The sequence below is a fragment of the Athene noctua genome, chromosome 9 (assembly GCF_965140245.1).
Source record: "Athene noctua chromosome 9, bAthNoc1.hap1.1, whole genome shotgun sequence".
Taxonomy (NCBI): domain Eukaryota; kingdom Metazoa; phylum Chordata; class Aves; order Strigiformes; family Strigidae; genus Athene; species Athene noctua.
The window spans coordinates 7,153,850-7,176,916 of NC_134045.1; the positions used below are offsets into that span (position 1 = coordinate 7,153,850).

The 23,067-nt window shown below is 45.5% G+C and overlaps 1 protein-coding gene across 1 annotated transcript; it reads left to right on the forward strand.

Annotated features, from left to right (window-relative positions):
- The first annotated feature begins 271 nt into the window (after nucleotides 1-271).
- Nucleotides 272-23,053, forward strand: HSF4 (heat shock transcription factor 4). The gene is made up of 13 exons (XM_074913483.1): nucleotides 272-394; nucleotides 4,446-4,554; nucleotides 5,708-5,835; nucleotides 7,140-7,264; nucleotides 9,554-9,629; nucleotides 11,095-11,159; nucleotides 13,387-13,486; nucleotides 14,270-14,394; nucleotides 16,233-16,457; nucleotides 18,403-18,508; nucleotides 19,959-20,024; nucleotides 21,473-21,560; nucleotides 22,779-23,053. The coding sequence occupies exons 1-13, from the start codon at nucleotides 272-274 to the stop codon at nucleotides 22,973-22,975; spliced, it is 1,533 nt and encodes a 510-aa protein (XP_074769584.1). The 3' UTR covers nucleotides 22,976-23,053.
- Nucleotides 23,054-23,067: the final 14 nt, after the last annotated feature.

A 23,067-nucleotide genomic window follows, 5' to 3' on the forward strand; every position in this document is an offset into this window, starting at 1 on the left:
TGCATGACGCTGCGTATTTATTCACGGCTCTGTGAGATCGGCTGCAGTGCATTTTCATTCTGTGTATTGTTCTCTGGGGCTGGTGATGCCATTGCATTGTGCTGAGTTTTTAAGAGTGCGAGCAGCACTGCTGATGTGACTCCCTGGGAGCCTACTTTCCACTGGCCTGGGATAAAATTCGGTGGTTCATTCTCTGACGGATGCACGCGCGTGCAGGGAGGCAGGCACGCTGAGAGCGATGGGGTTAGTGTAGCTGGGGCACTGAAAAACTATGCAGGATTCACCCAGCTCTCTGGTGATGGATGGGTACTCCAGCAATGTGCCAGCTTTCCTAACCAAGCTCTGGACACTGGTGGAGGATCCTGAAACAAACCATCTCATCTGCTGGAGTACTGTAAGTACAGCAAATATCGGGTGTCACTGAGTGCCTGCAACACCAGGAAAAACCCAGGTGTGAGCCCTCACTACTGCATCCCACAGCAACTTCCCTCGGCTTTACAGGTGCTGGCCAATAATAATTAACTGGGAGAGGGAAAGGACTGATACCTCCTTAGGGGGCCCGTTGGATATACTTGATATTATTTGTCTGCAGTATTGTGGCTTTTCTATTTCAAAGGGACAACTGGCTTGGGAGTGTTTTAATAACAATTTTTACACATTTCACTTGAAGCATCTTAAAAGGGTGTCTAATCTTGAATTTTCTAAAAATCTAGACTCTTTAAGAGGAAAGAGGTTTTTCACTTTGCTTCAATCTGCAGTTCCCTAAAATTTTCTAGAAAAGGTGCAAAGCCCTTAAAAATTCCACTGCTGTTTGTATTATTTCACATGTGTTTCTTAGCAGCCTTTCACAAACGCCTTGGGAGAAGGCAGCAGCGAAACAGCATTCAGACCTCACATTAAAACATATAGTTTAAATAAATCTCAGCCTGGCACCCTAAAGCACTCACATTTTGGAAGAGCTTTACTCAAGTTTTCAAAGAGTCTGTGTGATGATCATGGTGATGCGTGTATGTATTTTCTGTACAGCTTCATAGGGATAGATTGCTTTGCTTTGGTTTCTTTATATGTCACTGAGGCATTAATATACTAAGTGCAATCAGAGAATTAAAATTATTTGTCCCCCTCATACAAGCATTTTGATACCACTTTGTGCTTTTGACCTGACTTAAGACGCTGCAAACAATGTGATTTATCTTCAGCAGGGAATTATCTGATAAGTTGTGTGCATAAACTTGTTCTCAAAATCAGGAATCTATAACAAAAGCAGATTTAAAGGGAAAAAAAGTCTAAAATAGCTCTTCTGCCACATGTGTCCAGTAGAGTTTTCATTCAAAACTTGAGATATCAATGCAGCTCAAATCCTATCCAAGGCAATGATTGCTTTCTCATGTTGATATTACATGGCCATAGCTCTGAGAACCACCATGTTTTAGTATCATGTGTTTTAAATAAGGACTTTCAAACTAGGGAGGATTTTCTGACATGTGTAAATATCCCCCTCTCTGTTACACTTACTGTTACTTTTGACTGCCCACCACCACACTCTGCTTTCCTGCAACGTAACGTAGGCTACAGCTACATTCTTGAGAGGTTTTGTTAAGGCTTTTAGATGTCTACGTTTTCCATGTCGCATGTTCCTGTGTTTCACATGTTTTTTATCCTGTATTCATCAGTGTTGTTGGACCTGAGAAATTGTGTGCATGCCTAAGATTTCTGGGTGTAATCAGAACTCTTAGAAAATAGGACCTATAAGGACCTATGAACTGTTTCTTAGCATGAAGGAGAGATGGAGAGGAAACTTGGTAATGGTTTCTATATACACCAAAGGCTGTTGTGTGGAAAAGTCTGCTGTCTGTGTCCATGATAGATTGGACAAGAAGTAATTAATAAATTTCTGAAATGGAAAATGCAGTTTGGAAGAAGGACTCCTAGCAAATTACTGGAGTAGCTTGTCTGGGCAGGGCACAGGGTGTCTGTCATCATGGGTCTGTCAAAAACAGTTAAGATAAACATCTGCTAGGACTGATGTGCTGCAGAGTGAACTTTGCCTTGGGCAGAGACGTGTCTCCCAGCTTGTGCTCTCTTGATGTAAGACAAGCAAGGCACAGCTGCCGTGTAGGAACACGCTGGCACATGCACAGTTCATCCATGAACATGCAGAAACTCCAAAGTGTCTTGTGTCTGGAGGAAGCCTTTTGTGTGCTTCAGCTTCTGAGAACACACTCCTGAATTCAAAGGAATGACCTCTCAAGAGAGGCCATAAGGAGATGTTCATGTACATAAACTCCTCGTGTTTCTCATTTTATATCAGTGTGCCCAGCCTGGGACACACTGGTGTGTCCCAGAGAGAGTGAGTGGGCAGAAGCACAAGGGAGGTGGGATAAAGCCACTCTCTCCCCAGAACTGCCTTTTGTGTTGTGTTGGGAAACCCTTGTCCCTGCTATCATGTCTGCAAGCTCAGTCTGTGAGAATAATTACAGCACAGAGATCATTAATGAATCTCTTAAGCACTTGGCCAGCCTTTGTTTCTGCTGCATGGCATAAGGAATGGTAGGAAAGACCCTGGTGATGGTCAAAGGGCACTGTCAAGGCAAGCAGTCATGCTCAGTGTTTCCAGCAGTGAACAAGGAGCAAGAAAGTACAGCTGACCCAGAGCCATATCTTTGTGGGTGTGCAGGGTTATTTGCTAGAGCTGACAAACGAGCCAGAGCACAGAGGGAACTGGCACTGTTTGGTGATGGAAATGTAGTGGCACTAAGTAGGGCAGCAGGGTTTGCCAGCTGGCTGTTTGGCGGTGGCCACGGGCAGGCTACAGGCACATACCAGCATCTTTTTAGTTGCTGAACTTTCTCGTGGTCCTGTTTATGCTCCCTGTTTTAGAAACTTCCAGGCAGCCCTGAGAGCAGCCATACAGCTAGGGACCCTGTGATGGGTGCATGGTGGGACCCACACGCTGCTGGTACGCTCCTCCTGCACACAGAGCCTGAGTGCTCACTCTTAGGAAACACTGTCCTCTGTCAAAAACCGCTCTGCTGTGCAATAACCCCCCCAGCTGACACACCACTTGACTGCTGGTAATAACACTGAACACAGCAGGAGGATGACTGTGGCTGTGCTGGTCTCAGGCCCCTCCCTGCCAACATCATGCAGAGCCTGGTGTCTTTAGCTAGTTGTGCCTTGAAACTCAGCTGCACCTGAGTTGGTAAGTTCCTAATATCTACTGGTGTCTTTGCACTGGCATAGGTCTCTGCAGCTTGCCTGTCCCCCCATAAAGCCGTGGAGAACTTAGGCTGCACAGTTGGGTGGTTCCCCAGGCAGCTCTTTGCAGCAATTTGTCTCCACAGGCAAAGCCAATGTGAGCCCCTGGAAGATACCATTCTCTGCAAGATTACAAAAATGCCACGTGTGCCCCAGACTCCGTGTCTGAAATCATGATTCTTCATTCCTCCAAATTCCCAGTGCTGCCGCCCCATCCAGAGCTGAGAGAGGATTTAAGGTGGTCCCCACTTCACCATATCCTGGAGATGCTGATCTGTTGAGTCGGAGCTCTAGAAAATGTTGTTTCTAAGCATTGGTTACAGATGAAAATTAATTGCCAATTTTTCTGTCCCTCAAAAAGGTCACGTGAACTGCTGTTTGCAAAACTTTTCAAGGCAGCTTCAAGTGCATTGTGTCTCATGGGCCCTTTCTGTACCAGCTTCACTGTCAGCAGATAGAAGACCAGGCAGGGGAAACACACAGCTGCAGTGTGCCTGTCTCTGCCAGTAATCCCAGCCAGTTTGCTTTGTTTTGCAGTCACGGATCTTGGCAGTTCAACCTCAGAAACGGATATTTTATCTGGTTAACATGCCTGTTGCTAGTTTGGGCTGTAAAGCATGACTGTTAACATTTTGCGGTTGCCCTTGTGGCTGTGTACTTCCAAAAATAGTCAGGAGAAGGTGTGTAGAGCTTCTGGATCATTGTGGTGTCTCCAGAGATTATTTGCTTTCTTGCCTTGCTGTGTTTCTTATACCACATCTCTAGGCAGTACTGCCTCCAGGACTGCTGTGCTCTGGAGCAGATGGGTCAGAGTTAGACCTGTACAAGCAGGTTGAGGGGTTATAATGGCAATTTCCACTTTCCAGGACCATCTTCAGACACCGGAGTCTTTCTGTGAGGTCCAGAAAGATATGCTATTTGTATCTGCATCCAAGGCTCTGAACTAAGTAGTGGCAAAGCTCAGTAGAAAAAGGTCAAAGCTGCAGTCGTAGAGAACTGACTGTACCAGAACTGAAAGGAGCACATTCATTATTCAAGGCTGTTGTCACTCTTCTCAGCTTCAGGGTGACAATTCAGAGAGCATGACTTCCCCTGCTGTAGGACTCAAGGGAATCGCCTCCTCCTGGACACCTCTCATGGTCGGGGAAACTCCTCTGACTTCGCCTTTGTCCTTGTCTCCTTTGCAGAATGGCACCAGTTTCCATGTGTTTGACCAGGGACGCTTTGCCAAAGAGGTGCTGCCTAAGTATTTCAAACACAACAACATGGCCAGTTTCGTCCGGCAGCTGAACATGTGTAAGTTCAACCTCCAGACCCCGGCTGTGTAGGTCCTACAGACACGGGGGGAGCCACAGAAATTGGGAGTGGGACAGGAGGCATGGAGGAGAACTGTGGGTAGAAGAGTTGAGCTCTCACATATGCGCATTATTGTGGCAATACTGATTTTGCCAGAGGTCTTGCCTCTGAGATGCCGGGGGAGCGATTTCCTTGTATTGACCTTAGATTCCAGCATGAAATTTCTGTAGATTAAATGATGTGAGCTAAGAAATTTCAGCTACCAGGTTTTCTGCTTCTCTTGCATCAATTTGATGACTTATTATTATTTCTTTTCCATTTAATTTAATATGGGGCTTTTCCCAGCAGCCTGATACTGTGACACCTCCTGCAGAAACTGCTTCCTTTGAGCATAGCATGCCCAGATCTTACTCATTTTCCCAGCTGTATTACTGAACTAATTATGGAGAGTACTTCTCCCTGCAAACCTTGCCTTGCTGATCGAACATTTTCATCCCTTAACGGAGGTTTAAGTGTAGTTTTCAGCCACATCTAGACCACAACTATATTAAATATGGATCTTTTCTGGTAGTTTTTGGAAGGTTTTCAATGACTAATTCACAAAGTTAATCAGTAAAGTTTTAACTTTGCTATTTAACTATTGTAATTTTTACAGTGGTGTTTAGATACAGTTTAGAAACCTTTCTAGGACTTCAGAGAAGTACCCAAAGTAGATTTCCAAAGATGCATGGGACCCTTCTTTCCAAAAGTGGCATCCGATGCTGGTCTGTGCCTTTGAAAAACCTTCCTCTGAATCCCTTTGGCTTGCAAATCCAACAGATTTTATAAGGACGGGCATTTTGACTCCTGGCAGACAGACTGACATGCCCAAGGGATTGCTGGCGAGGCTTTCACAGTGTAGGCCACCGCCAGCGTGTCCCCAGAGTCACAGGATGTCTAGTGGGATGCATGGGGCTCTCCCTTGCACTGGATTTCTTGTAGATACAGGCCAAAAGCATACCCAGCTGTGGGGAGGGGGAACAGCTGTGTCTTGAGCACCAGAGCAGCTGAAAAAGTGGGGGAGTGAACAGAAACATCCTCAGAAGTGACAGGGTGGGAGGTGAGGAGGAGGGCCTGGGTCTGTCGGCCCTTGACCCATGCCCTCTCCATGCAGATGGCTTCAGGAAGGTGGTGAACATCGAGCAGGGGGGTCTTGTCAAGCCTGAGCGGGACGACACCGAGTTCCAGCACCTCTGCTTCCTGCAGGGCCACGAGCACCTTCTGGAGCACATCAAGAGGAAGGTGAGGGGCACCGGGCGGGGACACACACACCAGCCTGGCCCCGATGGGCCCCCCAGTGAGCCCCTTGGGTGGGAAGGCCAAGGGGCAGCAGACCTCTGTTCCAGAAGGTTCCACACCACCGCTGTGGAGAGGCTGCGTGGCACATCCCTCAACAATATGCCCCACAACTTAACTGTGTGGAGATGTAGCTCCCTTGGTTTGCTTTAAGCCTGTTGTCTCTTCATTAATCTGTTTCCTCTAGGTTTCTGCTAGGAGAGAAGTAGTGAATACTTGGGTCCTGTCCCTCAGGCATCTTAGGCAGGAAATGCCTCTGTGCCTGCTGCCATGGCTCTCTGCCTTTCTAACCCTCCAATGTCCCTTTTTTGGGGGGGATTGACCACTGCATGGTCATTGTGAGGGTTTCTCCCACAGCTGCATTCCTCTTAATAACTCCCAGAAGGCGTGTTTGTTTTCAGACCACAGGCCTCTGTGCTATAGACAGCTCAGCATAACTCCAAGATCACCCGGTGGTCTGGTTTCTGTCCTCTCCATATACATGCATGGTTGGGGTAGGGGTCCTCAGTGTGCAGGTCTTGGCTTCCATCAGAGTTTTGTCTGTGGTTTTTTGCTCTGCTGCTCAGTATCACGAGACCTTTGTGTAGTGCTGCATGGCCAGGCTTGCCTCGCACTACTCTGCTTTTGAATCATTACCCGCTTTCCTGGATAAATACAGCATAACTCCTGCAGGGTTTCCCAAGAGTCATCTCCCATTATTATAGAAGAGATAACCTACTCCTTCCCTCTGTTTGCTGCCTTTTAACCTGTATTGATGCCCAAAAGGGGCTGTTCTCTTACTAAATGAGTGTAGCCACTTCAGAAAAGGGACTTCAGCAAAAACCTTCTGGAAATTCAAGTGAAGCATTACCTCAGGCTCATCCCTGTAAAACATGAGACTGGATTGTGTCTCTCTGTAGATAAAGTAGAAAGATTTAATTAAACAACCTAGTTCAGCTTCTCCCTGGTCCTCAAAATACCTTCCCCCCCCCAAGCTGATTTGAAATAAGTGCCCACACTGGTGAGGAACATTCTGCTGCCAACAGACCATCTGTACAAAAGGATTTGTCCTGCTCTTTGCTCTATTTTATCCATTTTCCCCTTGCAATAATACCCTAAGGATAGTGCAGGCTTTTGTGCATGTCGCCTGTCATAGTATTTCAGCACATCAGAGGTTGGCTGGTGAAAGTCCTGCACCCAAGCCACAGCAATGACTCTGTCCACGGCCCTTCTTGCATTGGTAAAATCCACCTTTGATCTTTCCTCCTCAGGTGTCAGTAGTAAAAAGTGAGGAGACCAAGATGCGCCAGGAGGACCTCAGCAGGTTGCTATACGAGGTACAGATACTGAGAAGTCAGCAGGAGAACATGGAGTGTCAAGTGCAGGACATGAAGCAGTGAGTTGAATCCTACTCAGGCTGCTTCCCATGGGCATTTGCTTCACTAGAGTTGTTGATCTTGGGGAATGTTGGAAATGGGGAGCCCTACACACCTCCCTCCCACGGAACATGTGCTGAGCCAGGGAATAATCATAGGGACTAGATCTTTTGAGACAATAACATGTAGGACTTCTATGCAGACCTGATGATCTACGAAATATGAATTAATGCTCAGCCTCTCTGTCTTCTGTGGAAGGTAGACATTATGTTATCTTCATGTATGTTTTCCCTTTACAGATGAGGAAAGCACGGTGGAGGGTGTCTAGGAAATATGTGTATAACCTGGGGACTTAACTCAGATAACTGTATTTCCTCCAGATAGAAATGATGGTTAAGATGTTACTCTTTCTCATGTGTAGAAGAGTCCTTGGCAGAAATGTGGTGGTGTCTGTTTCAGCTCCAGCTATTAAAACATTTAAAAAAAAAATCTCTGTCATCCTCCACCTCCAAAATATATGGCTGGCCTAACATATATATAAGAACACAAGAACTGCTGTAGTGTTTAGTCCATGGATCCATCTCTCTGAAGACTGTGTCTTCTGACATGGCCAAAATTGTTGTAAAAGAGCAAAAAAAGCAAATGCAATTCTTCTTGAATGTGACTGCCTGACTTCCAGCTGCCTGAGACGGGGATTTTGAGTCAGACATGGTCACTAGGAATTTAGTAAATGAGTATGGCTTTATAAATCATGTACTTGGAGAGGTTTTTATTTGCCTCCAGAATTTTAATCCTTACAGAGAACTTTGTTTAAGAAGTACTTCAATAATCAAAAAGACCCCAAGCCCTTCTTTTGCAATGACAGCTAATGTTCATACATCACCAGGTGAGACTGCCATCCTGGGCCTTGAGAGAACATTGTGTACTGTGAAACTTCATTCCAGCCCAGCACCTCATGTGCAACAGATAAATATTTTTATCCTACCTCAATTTTTAATGACTCCCACACTTAGCACATGCATGAAATCACACCATGAAATCCAGGTGCAGTGGCAATGAAAGAGTTTCTAGGCTTGTATGTTATTTAATTTTTAAGGAATTTGGTGTCAATGATTTGACCTCGGTTTTAGTTTATTCTCCCTTTTGATTTGCTTGCTTTCTTCTCCCATCTGGCAAAAGGCAAAAATGACCGTAATACAATCTTTATAAACTGAGACAGACCAGAAATCCCAGGCTGAAACCATGTTAAGAAATTTACACTGGTGCAGAGCCATTAGGACATAACTCCAGTACAAACTGTGAGACTAAGGAAAGCTTCTTTGCCGAAAATCCTGTCAGTGCCAATACAGAAAGTTCACTGCTGTACAAACAGCTACACTAGGGCAGCTACTGTGCTCTTGCGAGCCCTGGAACTTACCTTCCTAGTTCTAGGATCAATCCACACCTGAAAGACTAGAAAGCAAAAAGATTTATAAATTTCACCTGTATGATAGATTTTTCTGGCCTGTCAGTTTTGGTACATCCATATACTCTTGAGATAAATTAATTTGTTAAACCTTTTGCAGCATGGACTTGGCTGGCATCCAGATTTGAAGGCAGCAAAGTAAATAAACTCTGCCTCTCCCCATTCCACTTTCTGGGGCTGACTGTTCAAGGAAGACTGTGAACTCCTCTGTGCATTTGCAGACACAAAATGAATATGCTCAGTGCAGTTGCAAGCTGGACACAGGTCTGTGCTAGATGAAATCAGTGACTCCCACTAATAATATCATTACAGTCCTAGTTCAAGGCTGTCAGATGCAGAAGCATCCCTTTAGCTGCTCCAGTCAAACATGCCTTTGTGCCACCATGTGCATGAGGTTTCAGCAGGCAGAATACATAGGATCTCTTGGTCTTTGGGGGCACTGGGGGCATCTGGGGAGAGGTTGGGCTTTCTTGACTCTCACAGGAGAAACAGTCTTGGTGATCCAAATTATTCAGTCACAGATCAGGCCTTGCTGAAATTCTGAGTTTGTCCGAAATGTTCCATGAAAACTAAACACACATGTCTTCTTGTTACCCTCCCCTATAAATGTTGGCTTCTATTTCTTTGTTTTTCCTCTATGCTTTGTCTGTAGTTCTTCTGAGGTCAAGGAAAAACAAGGAAAACAATTGTGTGACCCTGTTTGGGACACCTGAGAAGAGCCAAGCACTGCGAGAGCCCCAGAGTGAGGCAGACTGTGCACAGTTTGGTCTACTGTGGACCATGGCAGCACCATGGGCTGTTGCAATGTTTCTGTGCTCACAGGAAGTTTCTGTTTCACTTTCAGGCAAAACGAAGTTCTTTGGAGGGAAGTTGTTTCTCTCCGGCAGAACCACTCACAGCAACAGAAAGTCATCAACAAGGTAGTGATCATATAAACTCCAAACTCAATTGTATTGCATGGTCTATGTCCTCCTCTGATCTTTCTTTTCTTGTCCCATAATCTTGTCCATACTCTGATATCACAGTATATTTATTTTCCCTCTCTTTCAAACTGTGTGATGCTCTTACATGTCCTGTGGAAAGTAGTCATTAACAGAGCATAGATTATGCCCTTGAGCAAAAGATTTTCATTTCCCTGTCAGTCCTTGCTGTGATGTAAGAAACTACTTTTCTGTCAAATTCCTGAGCAAGAGAGCACAGCTCTCACTAAATGTTCTGTATTGCCTGTGTTCTGGATGAACCGATGCCTTTGGGCTTCCCAAATCTTTCCTCTTTCCTCTGTACAAGACAGGAGCCTCCCCTTCCTTCCCCCACTAAAGCTGCAGGCAGCAGGATTGGTTAGCCATTCCCCCACTGTGGACCTCCAGCAACTGTTACATCTTCTGGGATTACCAGTATAGTTGAGGAATTACTGTACCTTTTAGACAGAAGGAGCACTGTGGAGCCATCTCCCTTAAAATCTGGCATGACAAGTACTAGAAAAGGCCTCTGCAGTGACTCCCAGACGGTGCTGACGTGACCAAGCACGTCACATTTCCCAGTCCCCCTGAGAGCCACATTCTGACCCTCATGTGGCATCACAGAGTCATAGGACTGGATAGAAATGCATGAGGCTATCAAACCTTCCTCCGGCTCTGAGGCTGGACCAGCCACACCACTCGTTGTAGAGGTGTTTGTGCAACTCTATTTTGTTATGTTGAGCAATGAGTAAGAGACAGATGTGGTGTGTAATAATAATAATGCTCTCTTTGTTTGGAGGCCAAAGCAGAGCATTAGGCTCAAGCTGACCTGGGAATATGTTGCTAAGTGATTCCTCTCCAAAGCCATTCTGCATCCTTTTTAGTGTCCTGTTATATCAACACTGAATTTCACAGGGCTGAAAAACTCAACTAAACGCTCAAACTTCCATCCAGGGTGTCCCGTAGGGGGTTGCCTCTTTCACTTGCAAAGTCTTTGCCAGACTTTTATAAAGCCTCTTATAAAGTTCTCTAAAGACTTTTATGGAGGCCAAGTCTAACTCCAGGCCTAGGAGTGTTTGCATGTGTACTTTGCAGGCAGATTCCCAAATCTAATAGGGCTAGCTGGAGCTCTGCATGCACAGAAGTGGAGAGAGAAAGTGCTGAGCACATGCATCTAGCAGCCTTTGCACAAAGCAGGCACCTGGCTGTGTTGCTTGAAAGTCAGGCAGGTCATTTGAGTTCTTGGAAAGCTTAGTCCTGTTTCGGGCTCCAATGTCTCATGCAATTTGGCTCCTGTATTTCATAGCTGCTCCCAGCTTTGGGGTGGTGTCAGGAGGGAGAAATGTGTGAGATAAGAATGGCTGCGAGAGCAGGGAGTGCTGAATCACTCTGCTGATAAACACCGGATTTTGATCTCTCCTGACAGCTGATTCAGTTTCTGTTTGGCCAGCTCCAATCAAGCCCTAGCAGCACTGGGATAAAGAGGAAGCTGTAAGTACCCTTGTGTGGTGCGCACACGCTCACGGGTGCATAATGCTGCCCCCTCACTAAAAGCACAAGCTCAGCTCGCCGAGGCAGGCGGTCACCGGACCAGGGCACCATGGTGATGGGAAATGAATGGGCTGAACTGCCGAGTCAGACCTGCTGACATGCCCCATTCAGTGGTCTTTAGAGAAGCACCGTGTCAGCTTGTGACCTTTATTTAGGGAACACAGAGCATGATGGGAGATGGGAACCCTAACTAGTGGGAGGGTAAAGGGCAGGACCCCACTGCTGGTCCTACAGGTTCCAGTTTTGCCACTTGTCATCAATAGGAGCAGGGCTGGGCCCAGCCGGCCCACAGACACCTTTAGTTTGACCCACAGTCACTGAATGAGGTGTGTCTCCAGCATGGGTTTGGTGGTATGTGACCTACGGGCCTTACGGAGAGGAAGGTGGAGAAAGATTTTAGCTAAGGGGTATCTTTAAAGTCATAAATAATCTCTTCAAGGCAAGTGGTTAGAGGAGCTTGAATGAGGAAGCTTAGTGCCTTCCAGGAGAGCAGCTGTGCATTTTTTGCCCTGTGGTGCTTGTGACCTAAAGAGGGAAGAGGAGCTATTGAGAGGAGTTTGCCTTTGTGGCTCAGGCTGAGGGCAGGGACCTGCCTCCAGTTCCCACCTTTATTACCTTGTGACCTTGGCAACTCATAAACTTCTCCATGCCTCAGAGAAAGGAGCCAGGCTTCCCAAGAATGGCTGCTCAAGGGAGTTGATTTTCTTTTAAGTCTGTGTCCTTGTTCTTGACTGACTCTTGTGAGGATTGTAAGGGAAACACAGGTTTGTATGAAGGATCCCAAAATCCATACAAGCAAGTGGTACACTTACTTCTGTCTACCCCCTCTACTGAGCTTGTTGGAAGGGATAAACACTGCAAGGAGAATGGTAGCAAAGAAGAGGGCTCAAGGGGAGGATACCAGCTGCTCTGTGTCACTGAGGAAACCCATAATTTCTCCCAACATATCCAGCTCCAGTGTCTGTAGGATGAAGGGTGCTAGGAGTTATCTTCTGTCAAGCCTGTTAGACATTACTGTGGAATAAACTGTTGGCTTTTCCTGGTGACCTCTGTCTTCTAAATGAACATTGAAGATGCTTTTCCTGACTGCAGGACAGTAGGAGAAGAGGGATTTGCTAGGCAGTTTTATACAATCATCACAGCACTAACAATAGTGGGTGTGTAGCAAAACATACCATTCCCAGATTCTCTGGGACTGTATCACAAACCCAAGGACTGCCACCCAGGAAGTTTTGTGATGGGAAGGCAGTGTCATTTTGAGGCTCCTCATTTTCTCTTGGTTTCAATCATTTACTAAACATAAAGCACTCCTGCTACAGGACTCAGCTCACAGACCCTCTTGTCAGGTCTAAACTGAAAGAGGGTAGATTTAGGTTAGATATAAGGAAGAAATTCTTTACTGTGAGGGTGGTGAGACACTGGCACAAGTTGCCCAAAGAAGTGGTGGATGTTGCATCCCTGGCAGTGTTCAAGGCCAGGCTAGACGGGGCTTTGAGCAACCCGGGCTAGTGGAACGTGTCCCTGCCCATGGCAGGGTGTTGTAACTAGGTGATCTTTAAGGTCCCTTCCAACCCCAACCATTCTATGATTCTATTATCTGTAAAAGGCTGTCAGTCATTTTTAAAAAGCCTGTATGCAATAAGTTTAGGCTCTGCTCTGTTTTGTGTCTCCTATTTTATTCCTCAGTGGATGGCATAGGTTCCTTTTATGCAGTGATGTACAGAGATGTAGTTTTGCCAGAGGCCCTGAGCACGAGGGAATGGTAACAAGGCCAGATTCCCAGTATTGCACTAGTGTAGCTGCCTCCACTTAAACAAGCTGAGGATCTGGCCTAGAGTTTGAAATCACTAGCAATTAGAAGAAAGTATGAATTGAATTTGTTCAAAATATGAATTGAATCTGTTATTTTACTTGCACCTTTCAAATAAGATGTAGAGAACCTAGATCATCCCTTCTCTATATGGCTAATGCCATTTTTTAATGGTGACCTCCTCCAAAATTATTTTTTCCCTTCCTTGTCCATAGCACTGGACAAGAAAGTACCTCACAGCTGAGGAAAAGCAGAGTACCCAGGGGAAAACAACCCCTGTCTGGGAGATGTTTCTCATGTGAGCAACCAGGAATCAGTCAGTATGTGCTGGGAAAGCAAATCTGTTTCTCTTCACAGACCACTGATGCTTGACAACGGGATCTCAGCTCCGCAAGTGTCCAAGTTCAGCCGACATTTGTCTACAGACCCCCTCCATGACCCCTATTTCATACAGTCGGTAGGTTTACGCCATCCTATGAGCTTTGTGGCATTTCTTTGGCCAGGGTGGAAGAATGCTTGCTGCAATAATACAGATTACAGAGTAAGTAGTTTGTCAAGAGTTTGGCAGTGAAGAAAAGAGGTTTGTAAAGCTGAGTGATATTTATTATTTCTTCAGCTCCCCTGTTTCAGGGAGGGGTGCATGCTTGCATGCGCTTGTGCTGCCATGTTCATGTGGGAAGCCACAGGTTGTGGGAGGGAAAGGCAGATCCCACACACCAAACTCTCCTCAGTTTTACCCCAGCTTGGCTCACCTTAAGGGCAGAGAGGAAGAACTATATTCTAGAAGTGGGTCCTATGATCTCTCTGACCAGAGTCAGATTTTTGCAGTCGCTGAGGGATCACCACCACCCTAACCCACCAAAGCAGACACCAGCCACATGACACTTATGTCAAGCAGTTAAAATACTTGAGCTGGCATGAGTGACCCATACGCCCCTGTTGGGCTGTGTTGGGTCTTTCCCTACAGAGGAAGCTAAGCAGTCTAGGCAAAATGTCAGACATGGTAAAACCTCTCGGTAGCTGACACTTCAGTCACAGTACTTATTTTACACCTGCACCTCTGTGTGGTTGGAGGAAAGACCAGAGGAAATTATAATGTTGCATAGTAGATAAAAGCTTTTCTGGTTTCCATACAAGGAGGACTTGAGGGCACAGTGAGTAAACACTATCTCATATAGGGCCTTGAACTTGTTCTGGGCTTCAGAAGGATAAATCCATATGATTTTTGCTTTCCTCTTAGCCATCAACAGAACCTGCCTCTTGCTTAAACAGCCCTGCAATTGCTGGAGGACCCATCATATCTGATGTTACTGAAGCATCATCATCCAACATAATAAATATGCAATCTCCTCCTGAAAATGACAGGTAAACGTGTTTGTGATGAAAAACAGGGAGAGTCGGGTATGGAAATTAATAACTTCAGAAGAGTTCTTCCTGGCTGTAATTCTGCCAAAGTTTCTGTCTGATTTGCAAATCTCTATAGAGATGGTGGTGGGCTGGAATATTTTTTCCAGTTTGCAGTGTGGGTCAGATTTTTAGAATTAGGGAAGGATAATAACAGCATAACTTTCAAAACAAAGTCATGAGCTTCATGCTGAGAATTTTCCCTCACCTCTTTGAGAAATATTCCATGTTTCTTTTTATTTTGTTCTAAAGACAGGCCTGTCACAGAATTTATCAAATAAGATACTAAAGCTTCTTGGGTTTGTTGAGAGAGAAAAGACATTTCCTTTTGGCTTTGACAAAGAAAAAACAGAATCAAAGTGTACATCTTTCTGCTAATGAGAACAGAAAGGCTGCATCACAACAACTTCCGATGTTTGACAATTTTTCTGTGAAAAGGTCTCAGTAACTTAAGAACTGAATGCAGAGGTATTTTAATCCTTATCTCTTCCTGCCACAGACATGCAGTGTATTTAGGGCTAGTAGCAGAAGAGCTACAACTATGTCAGTGGAAAGTAAGTAGACAGATGAATCATGGAAACAGTTTCTCAGGCAGAGAGTCAAGGCAGTTATACTCTAGAAATTGCCTGTAAATCTGCCTCATAATTGAAACCATAGCTGTAAAATTAGCTAGAAGCATGTAAAGACCTCCAGATTCTAAAAAAACCCCACAACTTAGGAGCCATTTCTAAAGCAGAAAAATTTTAATATAACCTTCAAGTTATTTCTACTAATTACTGAGTGCCATCTGGTGGCCTCTGATCTATGCTGTGTCTGCATGACGAGAATCTGAGCAGCCATGGCCCTGATGTGTTCAGGAGTGTGATACTTCCTGAATCAACATGAGCTTCTGATGGGAGTTTAGGATTCATGAGATGAGAAGAGGATCTGAAAGGAATGCTGAGGAAGGCTTTGTAGTGTCACATACCACCCCATATGCGAAGTGCTCATGAGCTGTCTTGCAGCAAAGTATGTAAGTGTTGTGAGATACTATTTTTTCAGTATGGCTTTCCATGCCCTGCACCTGTTGATCTACATGTCTTTGTCATTTTGGCTCCAGTTGTGCAGGTTCGCAGGGAGCTGTAAAATCTCCTATAAGCAGTACAGAGTAGGTTTTTACATAAAAAATATTCAAAACTTCAATATCGTATGTCCGTCTAGGAATAACATGGAGTGTCTCTTCCACTGGAAAAGGGACCACCACCATCTCTTCCTCTGCTCCCAAACAAGTAAAACATCTGTCTGGGACTGTCAGATCTTGACAGCTTCTGTTCCAGATCCTGTAGGGCCACAAGATCCTCACCTGTGTCACTGGGATTTCTAGAGTGCTTGCTGGTCCAATCCTAACTCCTGCATGTGAGGGTCTTACTGATCCCACTCCTATCTCTAGGCTGGAGACTTCTTTTTCAGGGGAATGCCTCTAGCCTAGTGACCCTTTAGCCTGTCTCAAGCCTAACGCTCACCTGTGGAATGATCAACACATGGAAGTGTATTTTCCATATTTGCAAAACAATCAAATGCGACAAATTCATTATAGGTATGACTGATGAAGTGACTGAAGATATTCTAGCTGGTCATGTTTCTGGAGCTTGCTGAAAAGAAAACAAGGTTGCTGGTTTCTTTTGCCTATCTAGGGGAATGGAGAGACCCTGTGGGGCAGTTTGGAGTGAAGTGGAAGCAAGGCCTTGTGCTGTTGCCCTTCCCATCAGGCCTTTGTGGAGCAGGTGTGTGTGTGGTGCTAAGTCTTGTCTCTGATACAGAGAGAAGTGCCTCATGCTGATCAAGGAAGAGCCCGTCAGCCCTGGAGTGAAAGCCACCACTGAGCCTGAGGTCCCCCTGCCAGGCTGCCGGACTTGCTCTGAGCCCCCTGTGCTCCCGGTCGCCATGGTTCAGTCTGTTCTGGAAGGCAAAGGGAGCTGTGGTGCAGCCCCACCAGGGACCTCACAGCCATCCGAGAGAAGAGGCAGAAGGGCATTGCTGGACAGGTGAGGGGAGCGAGGGAGAGCTGTGGCCCTGTGTGTTTCATGGCCCTCTCTTCCCGTGAGCAGGGGGAGAGGGAGGCTGACTTTAAGTCGCCTAATGCAGCCTGGTGAGCTCCATTCTGTACCTGTGGCACCTGCTTAGAGGACCCTTGAAGCCCAGGGGATAGTTCACAGGGGTAAGGGGGGGCTTGAAGCACCCAACAGAGGAAAAGCTGTCAGAGCATGTGCATCAGAGCCATGGGAGCAGGAAGAGGCTTTTTGCAGTGAGAGGGATTTTCCCAAGGTCCAAGTGAAAGCTGGAGCCCACACTAGCATCCATGCCCACAGACTTGCAGGCCACTGGACCACACTACACTTCCACTAGCTTGTGTGCCCTCTGTCATTTGTTTCGTTGAGTCTTCAGTTACATAAAGTCATAAGGAAATATTTGTCACTGGTGTTTCTGTGCAGTGAATAAGGTGTCACTTGTGTTGAAGATGTCAGTGAATCATCGTTATAACCTCTGCACTAAGTAGAGCATTTGATAAGGCATCACAGAATTTAGCAGGCCCAGACTTGGCTTGAGAAGGAAATAATTTGTCTCCTTTCTTTTCCTCTCCTGTGCTGTGAAGTCAAATAGACTTTTCTCTTTAGTCTGTTGTCCCTTTGCATCTCCTTCTATCACCTTTCCAAGGTGACTTTCCTGAGTCAGTGCTCGATGTGTCTTCAGGGGATAGCTAGTCACTTTGGCACCATCACATGGGCCACATGCTTCTGGGGAGGTACTGGGGAGCTCACACTGCAAGAGATCTCGGCTTCCCCATCTCTGACTAAGAGTGAAACCCCATGAAACTTAGCTGCATCGCTGTGCTTGTCTCCTTGACCTGAAAGGGCTCAGTAAAATGCTAGGTAGTCCAAAGCAAGGCTTTATAAAAGGGTATAAAATCACACCTTGTGGGGATGGAGAGTTGGGAGTTTGTGTTCACTGAGTGCAGAGGTCTGATACAAAGGGATGGAGGTTTCATTATTTTGAAACCAGGGTGTGCAAGTATCCTGCGTGTGGTGGTCGCCCAGAGAATGATGTCCTCTTGCAAGGGGGATTAGCACGGTGTCACTGGGCTCAGCCACAGCGGTCTGGGTGAGCCACTTTCGGAGCTGTGCTCTGCTGTGGTCTGAGATGGAAATCCCAATGTCATGGGTGAGAGTACAGCAGACTTCACCAGCAGGAGGAAAGCATGGTTACAGCTTGGTGGATGATGTGGAAGTTAACTGCAGAATTCTTTCTTGATGGCAACAGCAGCAATGTAAGGAGGACCGGGGGGGAAAAAACCTGAAACATTCAATAGGGTTATCAGAAAGGCTTCTATTTTCCTTTGGGTCCTTACAGAGCACCAAATTCCTCCTCCTGAATCCACTGGCTACTTAAAAACATTTTATTAGAGGAAAAATCATTCTATTTAAAAGACTCTGGATTTTAAGATATTTTTTTCTAGCTTTTTGAGGAGAGTAAACACAGCAGGGCCTCACAGTTGCTCCTTTAGCAGAAAGTCTTGGGTAGATGCAGCCTGCAGGCTGAATGCCTGAGGTAGTTAACAGTAATTCAGCCATCTTGGACCGTAGAGGATGGGAGTGCAGCCTTTTCTGGATCCCAAGTGCCTCTCTAGAAGGATTTATTCTAAGGAAAGCTTTAATTTTCCCAGTCTTGAGGAGATGTGCACAGACTCTCCATTCTCCCAACCATGCGTCACCCAGGAGAGAAGTAGTCTCACTTGTTTAATCATCAGTGTGCTCTGCTGGGTTGTACCTTTGGGTTTAAACCAAGTTAGATGGCATAAACCTGAGCTGACAGTAGGCTCTTGGTTTCCAAAATGAGATTTAAGCATAACCCTCATGTTGGAAGGCTGCTCAGTCCTGCTTTCTATATCTATTCAAGTCATTCGTGGCAATATTTCCCCTTGTCTTTTCTCAGAACAGATATTTCAGACCCATTGGAGGGCACCGACTGGAGCTTGGAAGGGCTGCAGCTGCTGCTGAGGAGCCAGCAGTACGGCCTGGAGCCTGCTAGCCTCCTGGATGTGAGTGTCAGGCCTTCTGCTCGGGCAGCTGCGGGAGATGCTTGTGAAGTTCACGGCAGTACCTTTGGGCTGTAAATCACATAGCCTGTGCTGCTTGCTCTGTGTGGCACTTTAGCTGTCACATGCTGCCAGCAGAGTCACAGCTCTGTTTTGACCTGCTTATAAGAACTGGCAGGATTTCAGACTTTAAATGATGTTTTTTCACATTTCTTCTGAAAATATTTGAACTTCTAGGAGTACAAACCACAGTGCATTTGGTAAAGACATAATCATGTGACCTAACACATTTTACTTAAGATAGCTTTAATATGACTCTAGCAAGTTTGGTGTTTGCTTTGGGTGGCTTTATTTTCTGCATCTTAGATACTCCTAGATTGCATTTAGCTCTGCTGCCCTCCCCTTTTCTTCATGCTCTGGGAAGTGTAGCCAAAGTTGAGATCTCTGCTGACATATTTATCTGTCTGCAGTTTTCAGGTTACTTTTCTTTACAAACTAATGGTGGCTTTTTTCTGAAGTATATATGCAGAAATATGAAGGTTTATTTCTCCCGCTCTCTCTCTCCTTGTACGTGTAGTTATAAATGAAAGGTTTTTGCCAGTAATCAAATAACTCTATTCATAAGAAAAGAATCTATATGTCAAAAATATCCGCCCTTGAGGAGGTGCTTCATATACAGGCACATGGGAAGCTTGCATGGATAAACAGGACTGAAAAATTATTTCAAAAATCAATCTTATTCTCTTAAAGCCCGTTCCCAAGTGTCTGTGATTTGATTTTGACTTTACAGAAGGCTTTTCTAATGGCCTGCCAGAGCAGCCACTGACTCCGTTGGTTTCTCTTGTTTCTCATTAGGAGGTGTTTTCCTGTTACTGACACACTTTTCTCTCTCTGTGCAACTGAATGTCACAAGAGTGAGAATGAATCATAAAACCGTGCCCCAGACAAACAGCTCCTTTTCCCAGATTGCTCAGACTTCTCAAGAAAATGCCATCGAGGCACTGATGCAGCAGTAATCTGCCCTCTGCCTCTGTGTTTCGGAATGCTTTTAAAAAACCATATGAATCTGGAGTTGTGCTAGGAACCAAGAGCAGCAAAAAAGGGCTTTGACTTGCATGTGCAGTGACGCCAACATCTGTCCTGGTTACGACAGGCCTGTGGCACCAGGTGCCTGCGCTGTCCTCCACTGGCAAGCAGCAAAGCTTGCAGAGCAGCACAAGGGCCCACGACTCAGCCTTCGCTGTTCTGCCTGGGCTAAGATCAACACACATGAGCCTCTACCTGTAGCTTTAGTTAATATGTCAGAGCAGCTGAGGCACAGGCAGAAGTTGCTTTCTGGCATCACTGCCAGCAGGCTCCAGCTCCAGCAGACAGCCAAGGCAGACAGCTGAAGCTATGAGCATCCTGAAGCATTACACCTTTCAGAGCCCTAATTGTATTTTTCTCCCAACAGGTCTTTAATCCCAATTTATCTTTAAGTGAGTGGAATTTGACTGAAATGGAAGCCAGTCTGTCCCCGGTAAGAGACATGTATTTCGGAGATATAATAATAATAATAATGTAATTATGAAGCAGAGCTTGTGTATAACTGAAGAATGCTTAGTTATCTTATAGCCAGAGGGGAGAGTGTGGTAAAGCACAGCAAGTACACATCTCCCGAGGATAGGCTGAGAGTTATCTTACACTCTTCACCTGCCTTTCTGCTCAGCCAGAGCTTGTTTAGAGATGTGTTGGTGTCCTGGAGTCTTTAATTGAAAATGGCTACTCTAAACTTTCTCTTGGCTTGCATGTCACATGCTACTAATACCACAGATTCATAAAGTGGTTTTGTGCTAAAGTTCTTTATAAAATACACCTTTACAAAGTGCAGCCATCCCTGTACTTTTCAGGAACAGTAAAACCACATGCAATTAGAATAGAGGTTCGTGCATACCCATACAGAAGAAACAAGGAGAAATTGTTTGGCAGTATTTGTTTAGAACTGACATTGACACAGACATTTCTGAAGTGTGTATCATGATTTAATAAAATGGTGAAGGAAATGTGTGTTTCATGTCTGGGTTCTTTTTCCTGCTTGATGGAAGATGAATTTTCAGAGCTCTCACTGCCAGCCAGGTCAGGTAAAGACTTGGATGCTTCTGCTGTCTCTACAGACATGCAAGCAAAGTATAATCTACTCTAATGAAGTGCAAAAGCTCTAAGCCTTCTTATTATATCAGTATCCTTTTTACGTTTTGATCTAATAATTTTTAATTTACTAGTTAATTACACTTCCTCAGTGTTAGGAAGGAGAGTCTCTGAAGAGAGAGATAATATTACCAAGTCCTGGAAGCAATGGGTGGTCTCTATTTAAAAGGATTGCCTGAGAGAAAAGGCTAAGAGGGAGGCTGCAATGTTCAATACTTCAGTCCTCAAGTCCACTGAATTTCCCAGCATCTGGTGCAGCCTACCTTTAGGCTTGCTTGTCCTACAGAAAGTCATGAGCATAGAGAAGCCTGGAAGTAATACCTGCAGCACCTCCATGCCTAGAAGCACTGTGCAAGAAAAGGCTAGTTTCACTTTAAAGCCAGTCATAGGCAAATGGAAAGAGAATTCCTTTCATATTTGTTGTTGGCTGCAGAGGACTATGGGTTTGCTTTGTATGGCAGCCGGGTGGGGACAGCCACCGTGCCGCTTGCCTGGCCTCCGCACCTGACACAAGCCTCACACCGTATTAGTCAGTGCTAACAGGGGATTACGTCTCCCTTAGCCCTCTCCTTCAGGCATATCTGCCCTTGAGCACACTCTTGGCAGTTTTAGCAAAGGGCAGGTGAGGCTGGGAGGAGAGGCAGGGCAGGAGGATAGCTTGCATTACTGGTGGATGTTGTGCAGCATTGATGAAGCACTGATTTTCAGAAACGGCCTAGTTCTAACAAGCTCCCCTGTCTTTGTATAATTGTACATTGTAGTTTATATTTTTGCATCAAGATGCAGCGACTCACAGTGGATCTGGAGAAGAATGCAACTGAGCTGCCCTCCAAAGTGTTCAACCCACCATTTACCAACGCCTGCCCAGGTAGGAGCACCAGCAGCTCTTGCATACTCGGGTGATTAAGGTGTTAAACATGTCAGCAGCTAGATGCAGCATCCAGCACTGACCATTTGCTACTTTGAGGGAAGAAAACACATTTGTTATTTTACTTTCATGATTATCAGCCAGCAATATTTCCACAACAACTGCTGAGCTAGTTACTGAGCAATGGGAAAAGTATGGGGGATAAACTGAGCTTTAAATGTCATTTAAATTTGTTTCTGCTTGGGTCCACATCACATCCGTCAGTGTCTCCACTGTTTTCTCTGCCTGTTCATCGCCACCTGAGAGCGATGTGGTGATCTAAGTGGGTAGGGGTGATACGAGCTGTATGGGTCCTGTGTTTCCTCTGGCTCTTGCTGCAAAGGAGGTGACCCAGTAGCTGCTCACAGCCAGAGGCAAAGGTTACGTCTCGGTTTCTCCAGACCTTTTACCAGACCTCAAGTCCAGCTGATCTTCTCCCACTCACTGACTGTTAAAGTGTGTCATTGACCTTAGATATGAATCTAGAAGTGTTTTCCTGGTCTTGGAATAGCGATATATTATTATTTTCATGTGTATTCAGCTGGGATGGACCTGAAAGAGAAGCTTCTGAGAGCTTTAGTTTGGTGCTGTAGCCACCTGACCCCACACGGAGTTTTAATGTATTGTGTGTTGTTCAGGGACTCCTAGTTTCCACCTTAAGCTCAGCATCCTGATGAGCATCAGAGGTGTTAAAAGCCCGGCTATGCTGGAGAGAGTTCTTCAGCAGACGGTAACTGAACTGCACAAGAGGAGCATCCCCTGTTTGTAAAGCCTTTCTGGTCCATGCAGTGGTGTGTTGCTGGAATAGTGGGGCAATTGACAGATCTCATCTTCTGCAAAGATGAGAAAAAACAGACAGTTCTTGAGTGAAGGAGGAGAGAAGCTGCTCTTATCCACTTCTCAGTGTCTCCAACCATTTGGTCATCCCTCTTTCACTTCTTGTGAGGCGTATCAGCATTCAGGCAGAACCCAGCTTGGCAACCTGCAGAGATTCCCATCGATTTTAATGAGCTTTTGAGTAAGTCAAAGTTTGACTCAAGTGTTTCCAAGCATTTTTTGCCTGGAGTGAGGTCTCATCTCCTGTTGCAGTAGGGATTTGCCACTTTTCAGTTCTGTATACGTGGTCTGGTAACTTGCCTTCCAGAAACTGAATTTTCTGTTGTCTGTTTGCATTCCTAGGGAAAGATGTCATTCTCGAAAGCACTCAGCAGTTCCTCATTGATCGTCAGTCCATCTTTGGAAATGACCTCATCAGCTTGCCTGAAAGTTCATCACTTTATGTTCCATCTGAAAATATGGCTACCTACCTGTCCTCTGTGGGTGCCCAAGGGGATATCCCATTAAACCTGAGCTCTTCAACCGACAACAACCAGTGATTTAGCTTCCAAGAAACAACATCTCCCTCCCACCCATCCAAGCATCCACAGGTTTGAATGTAAGGAAACAAAAGTCACTCAGAAACCCACAA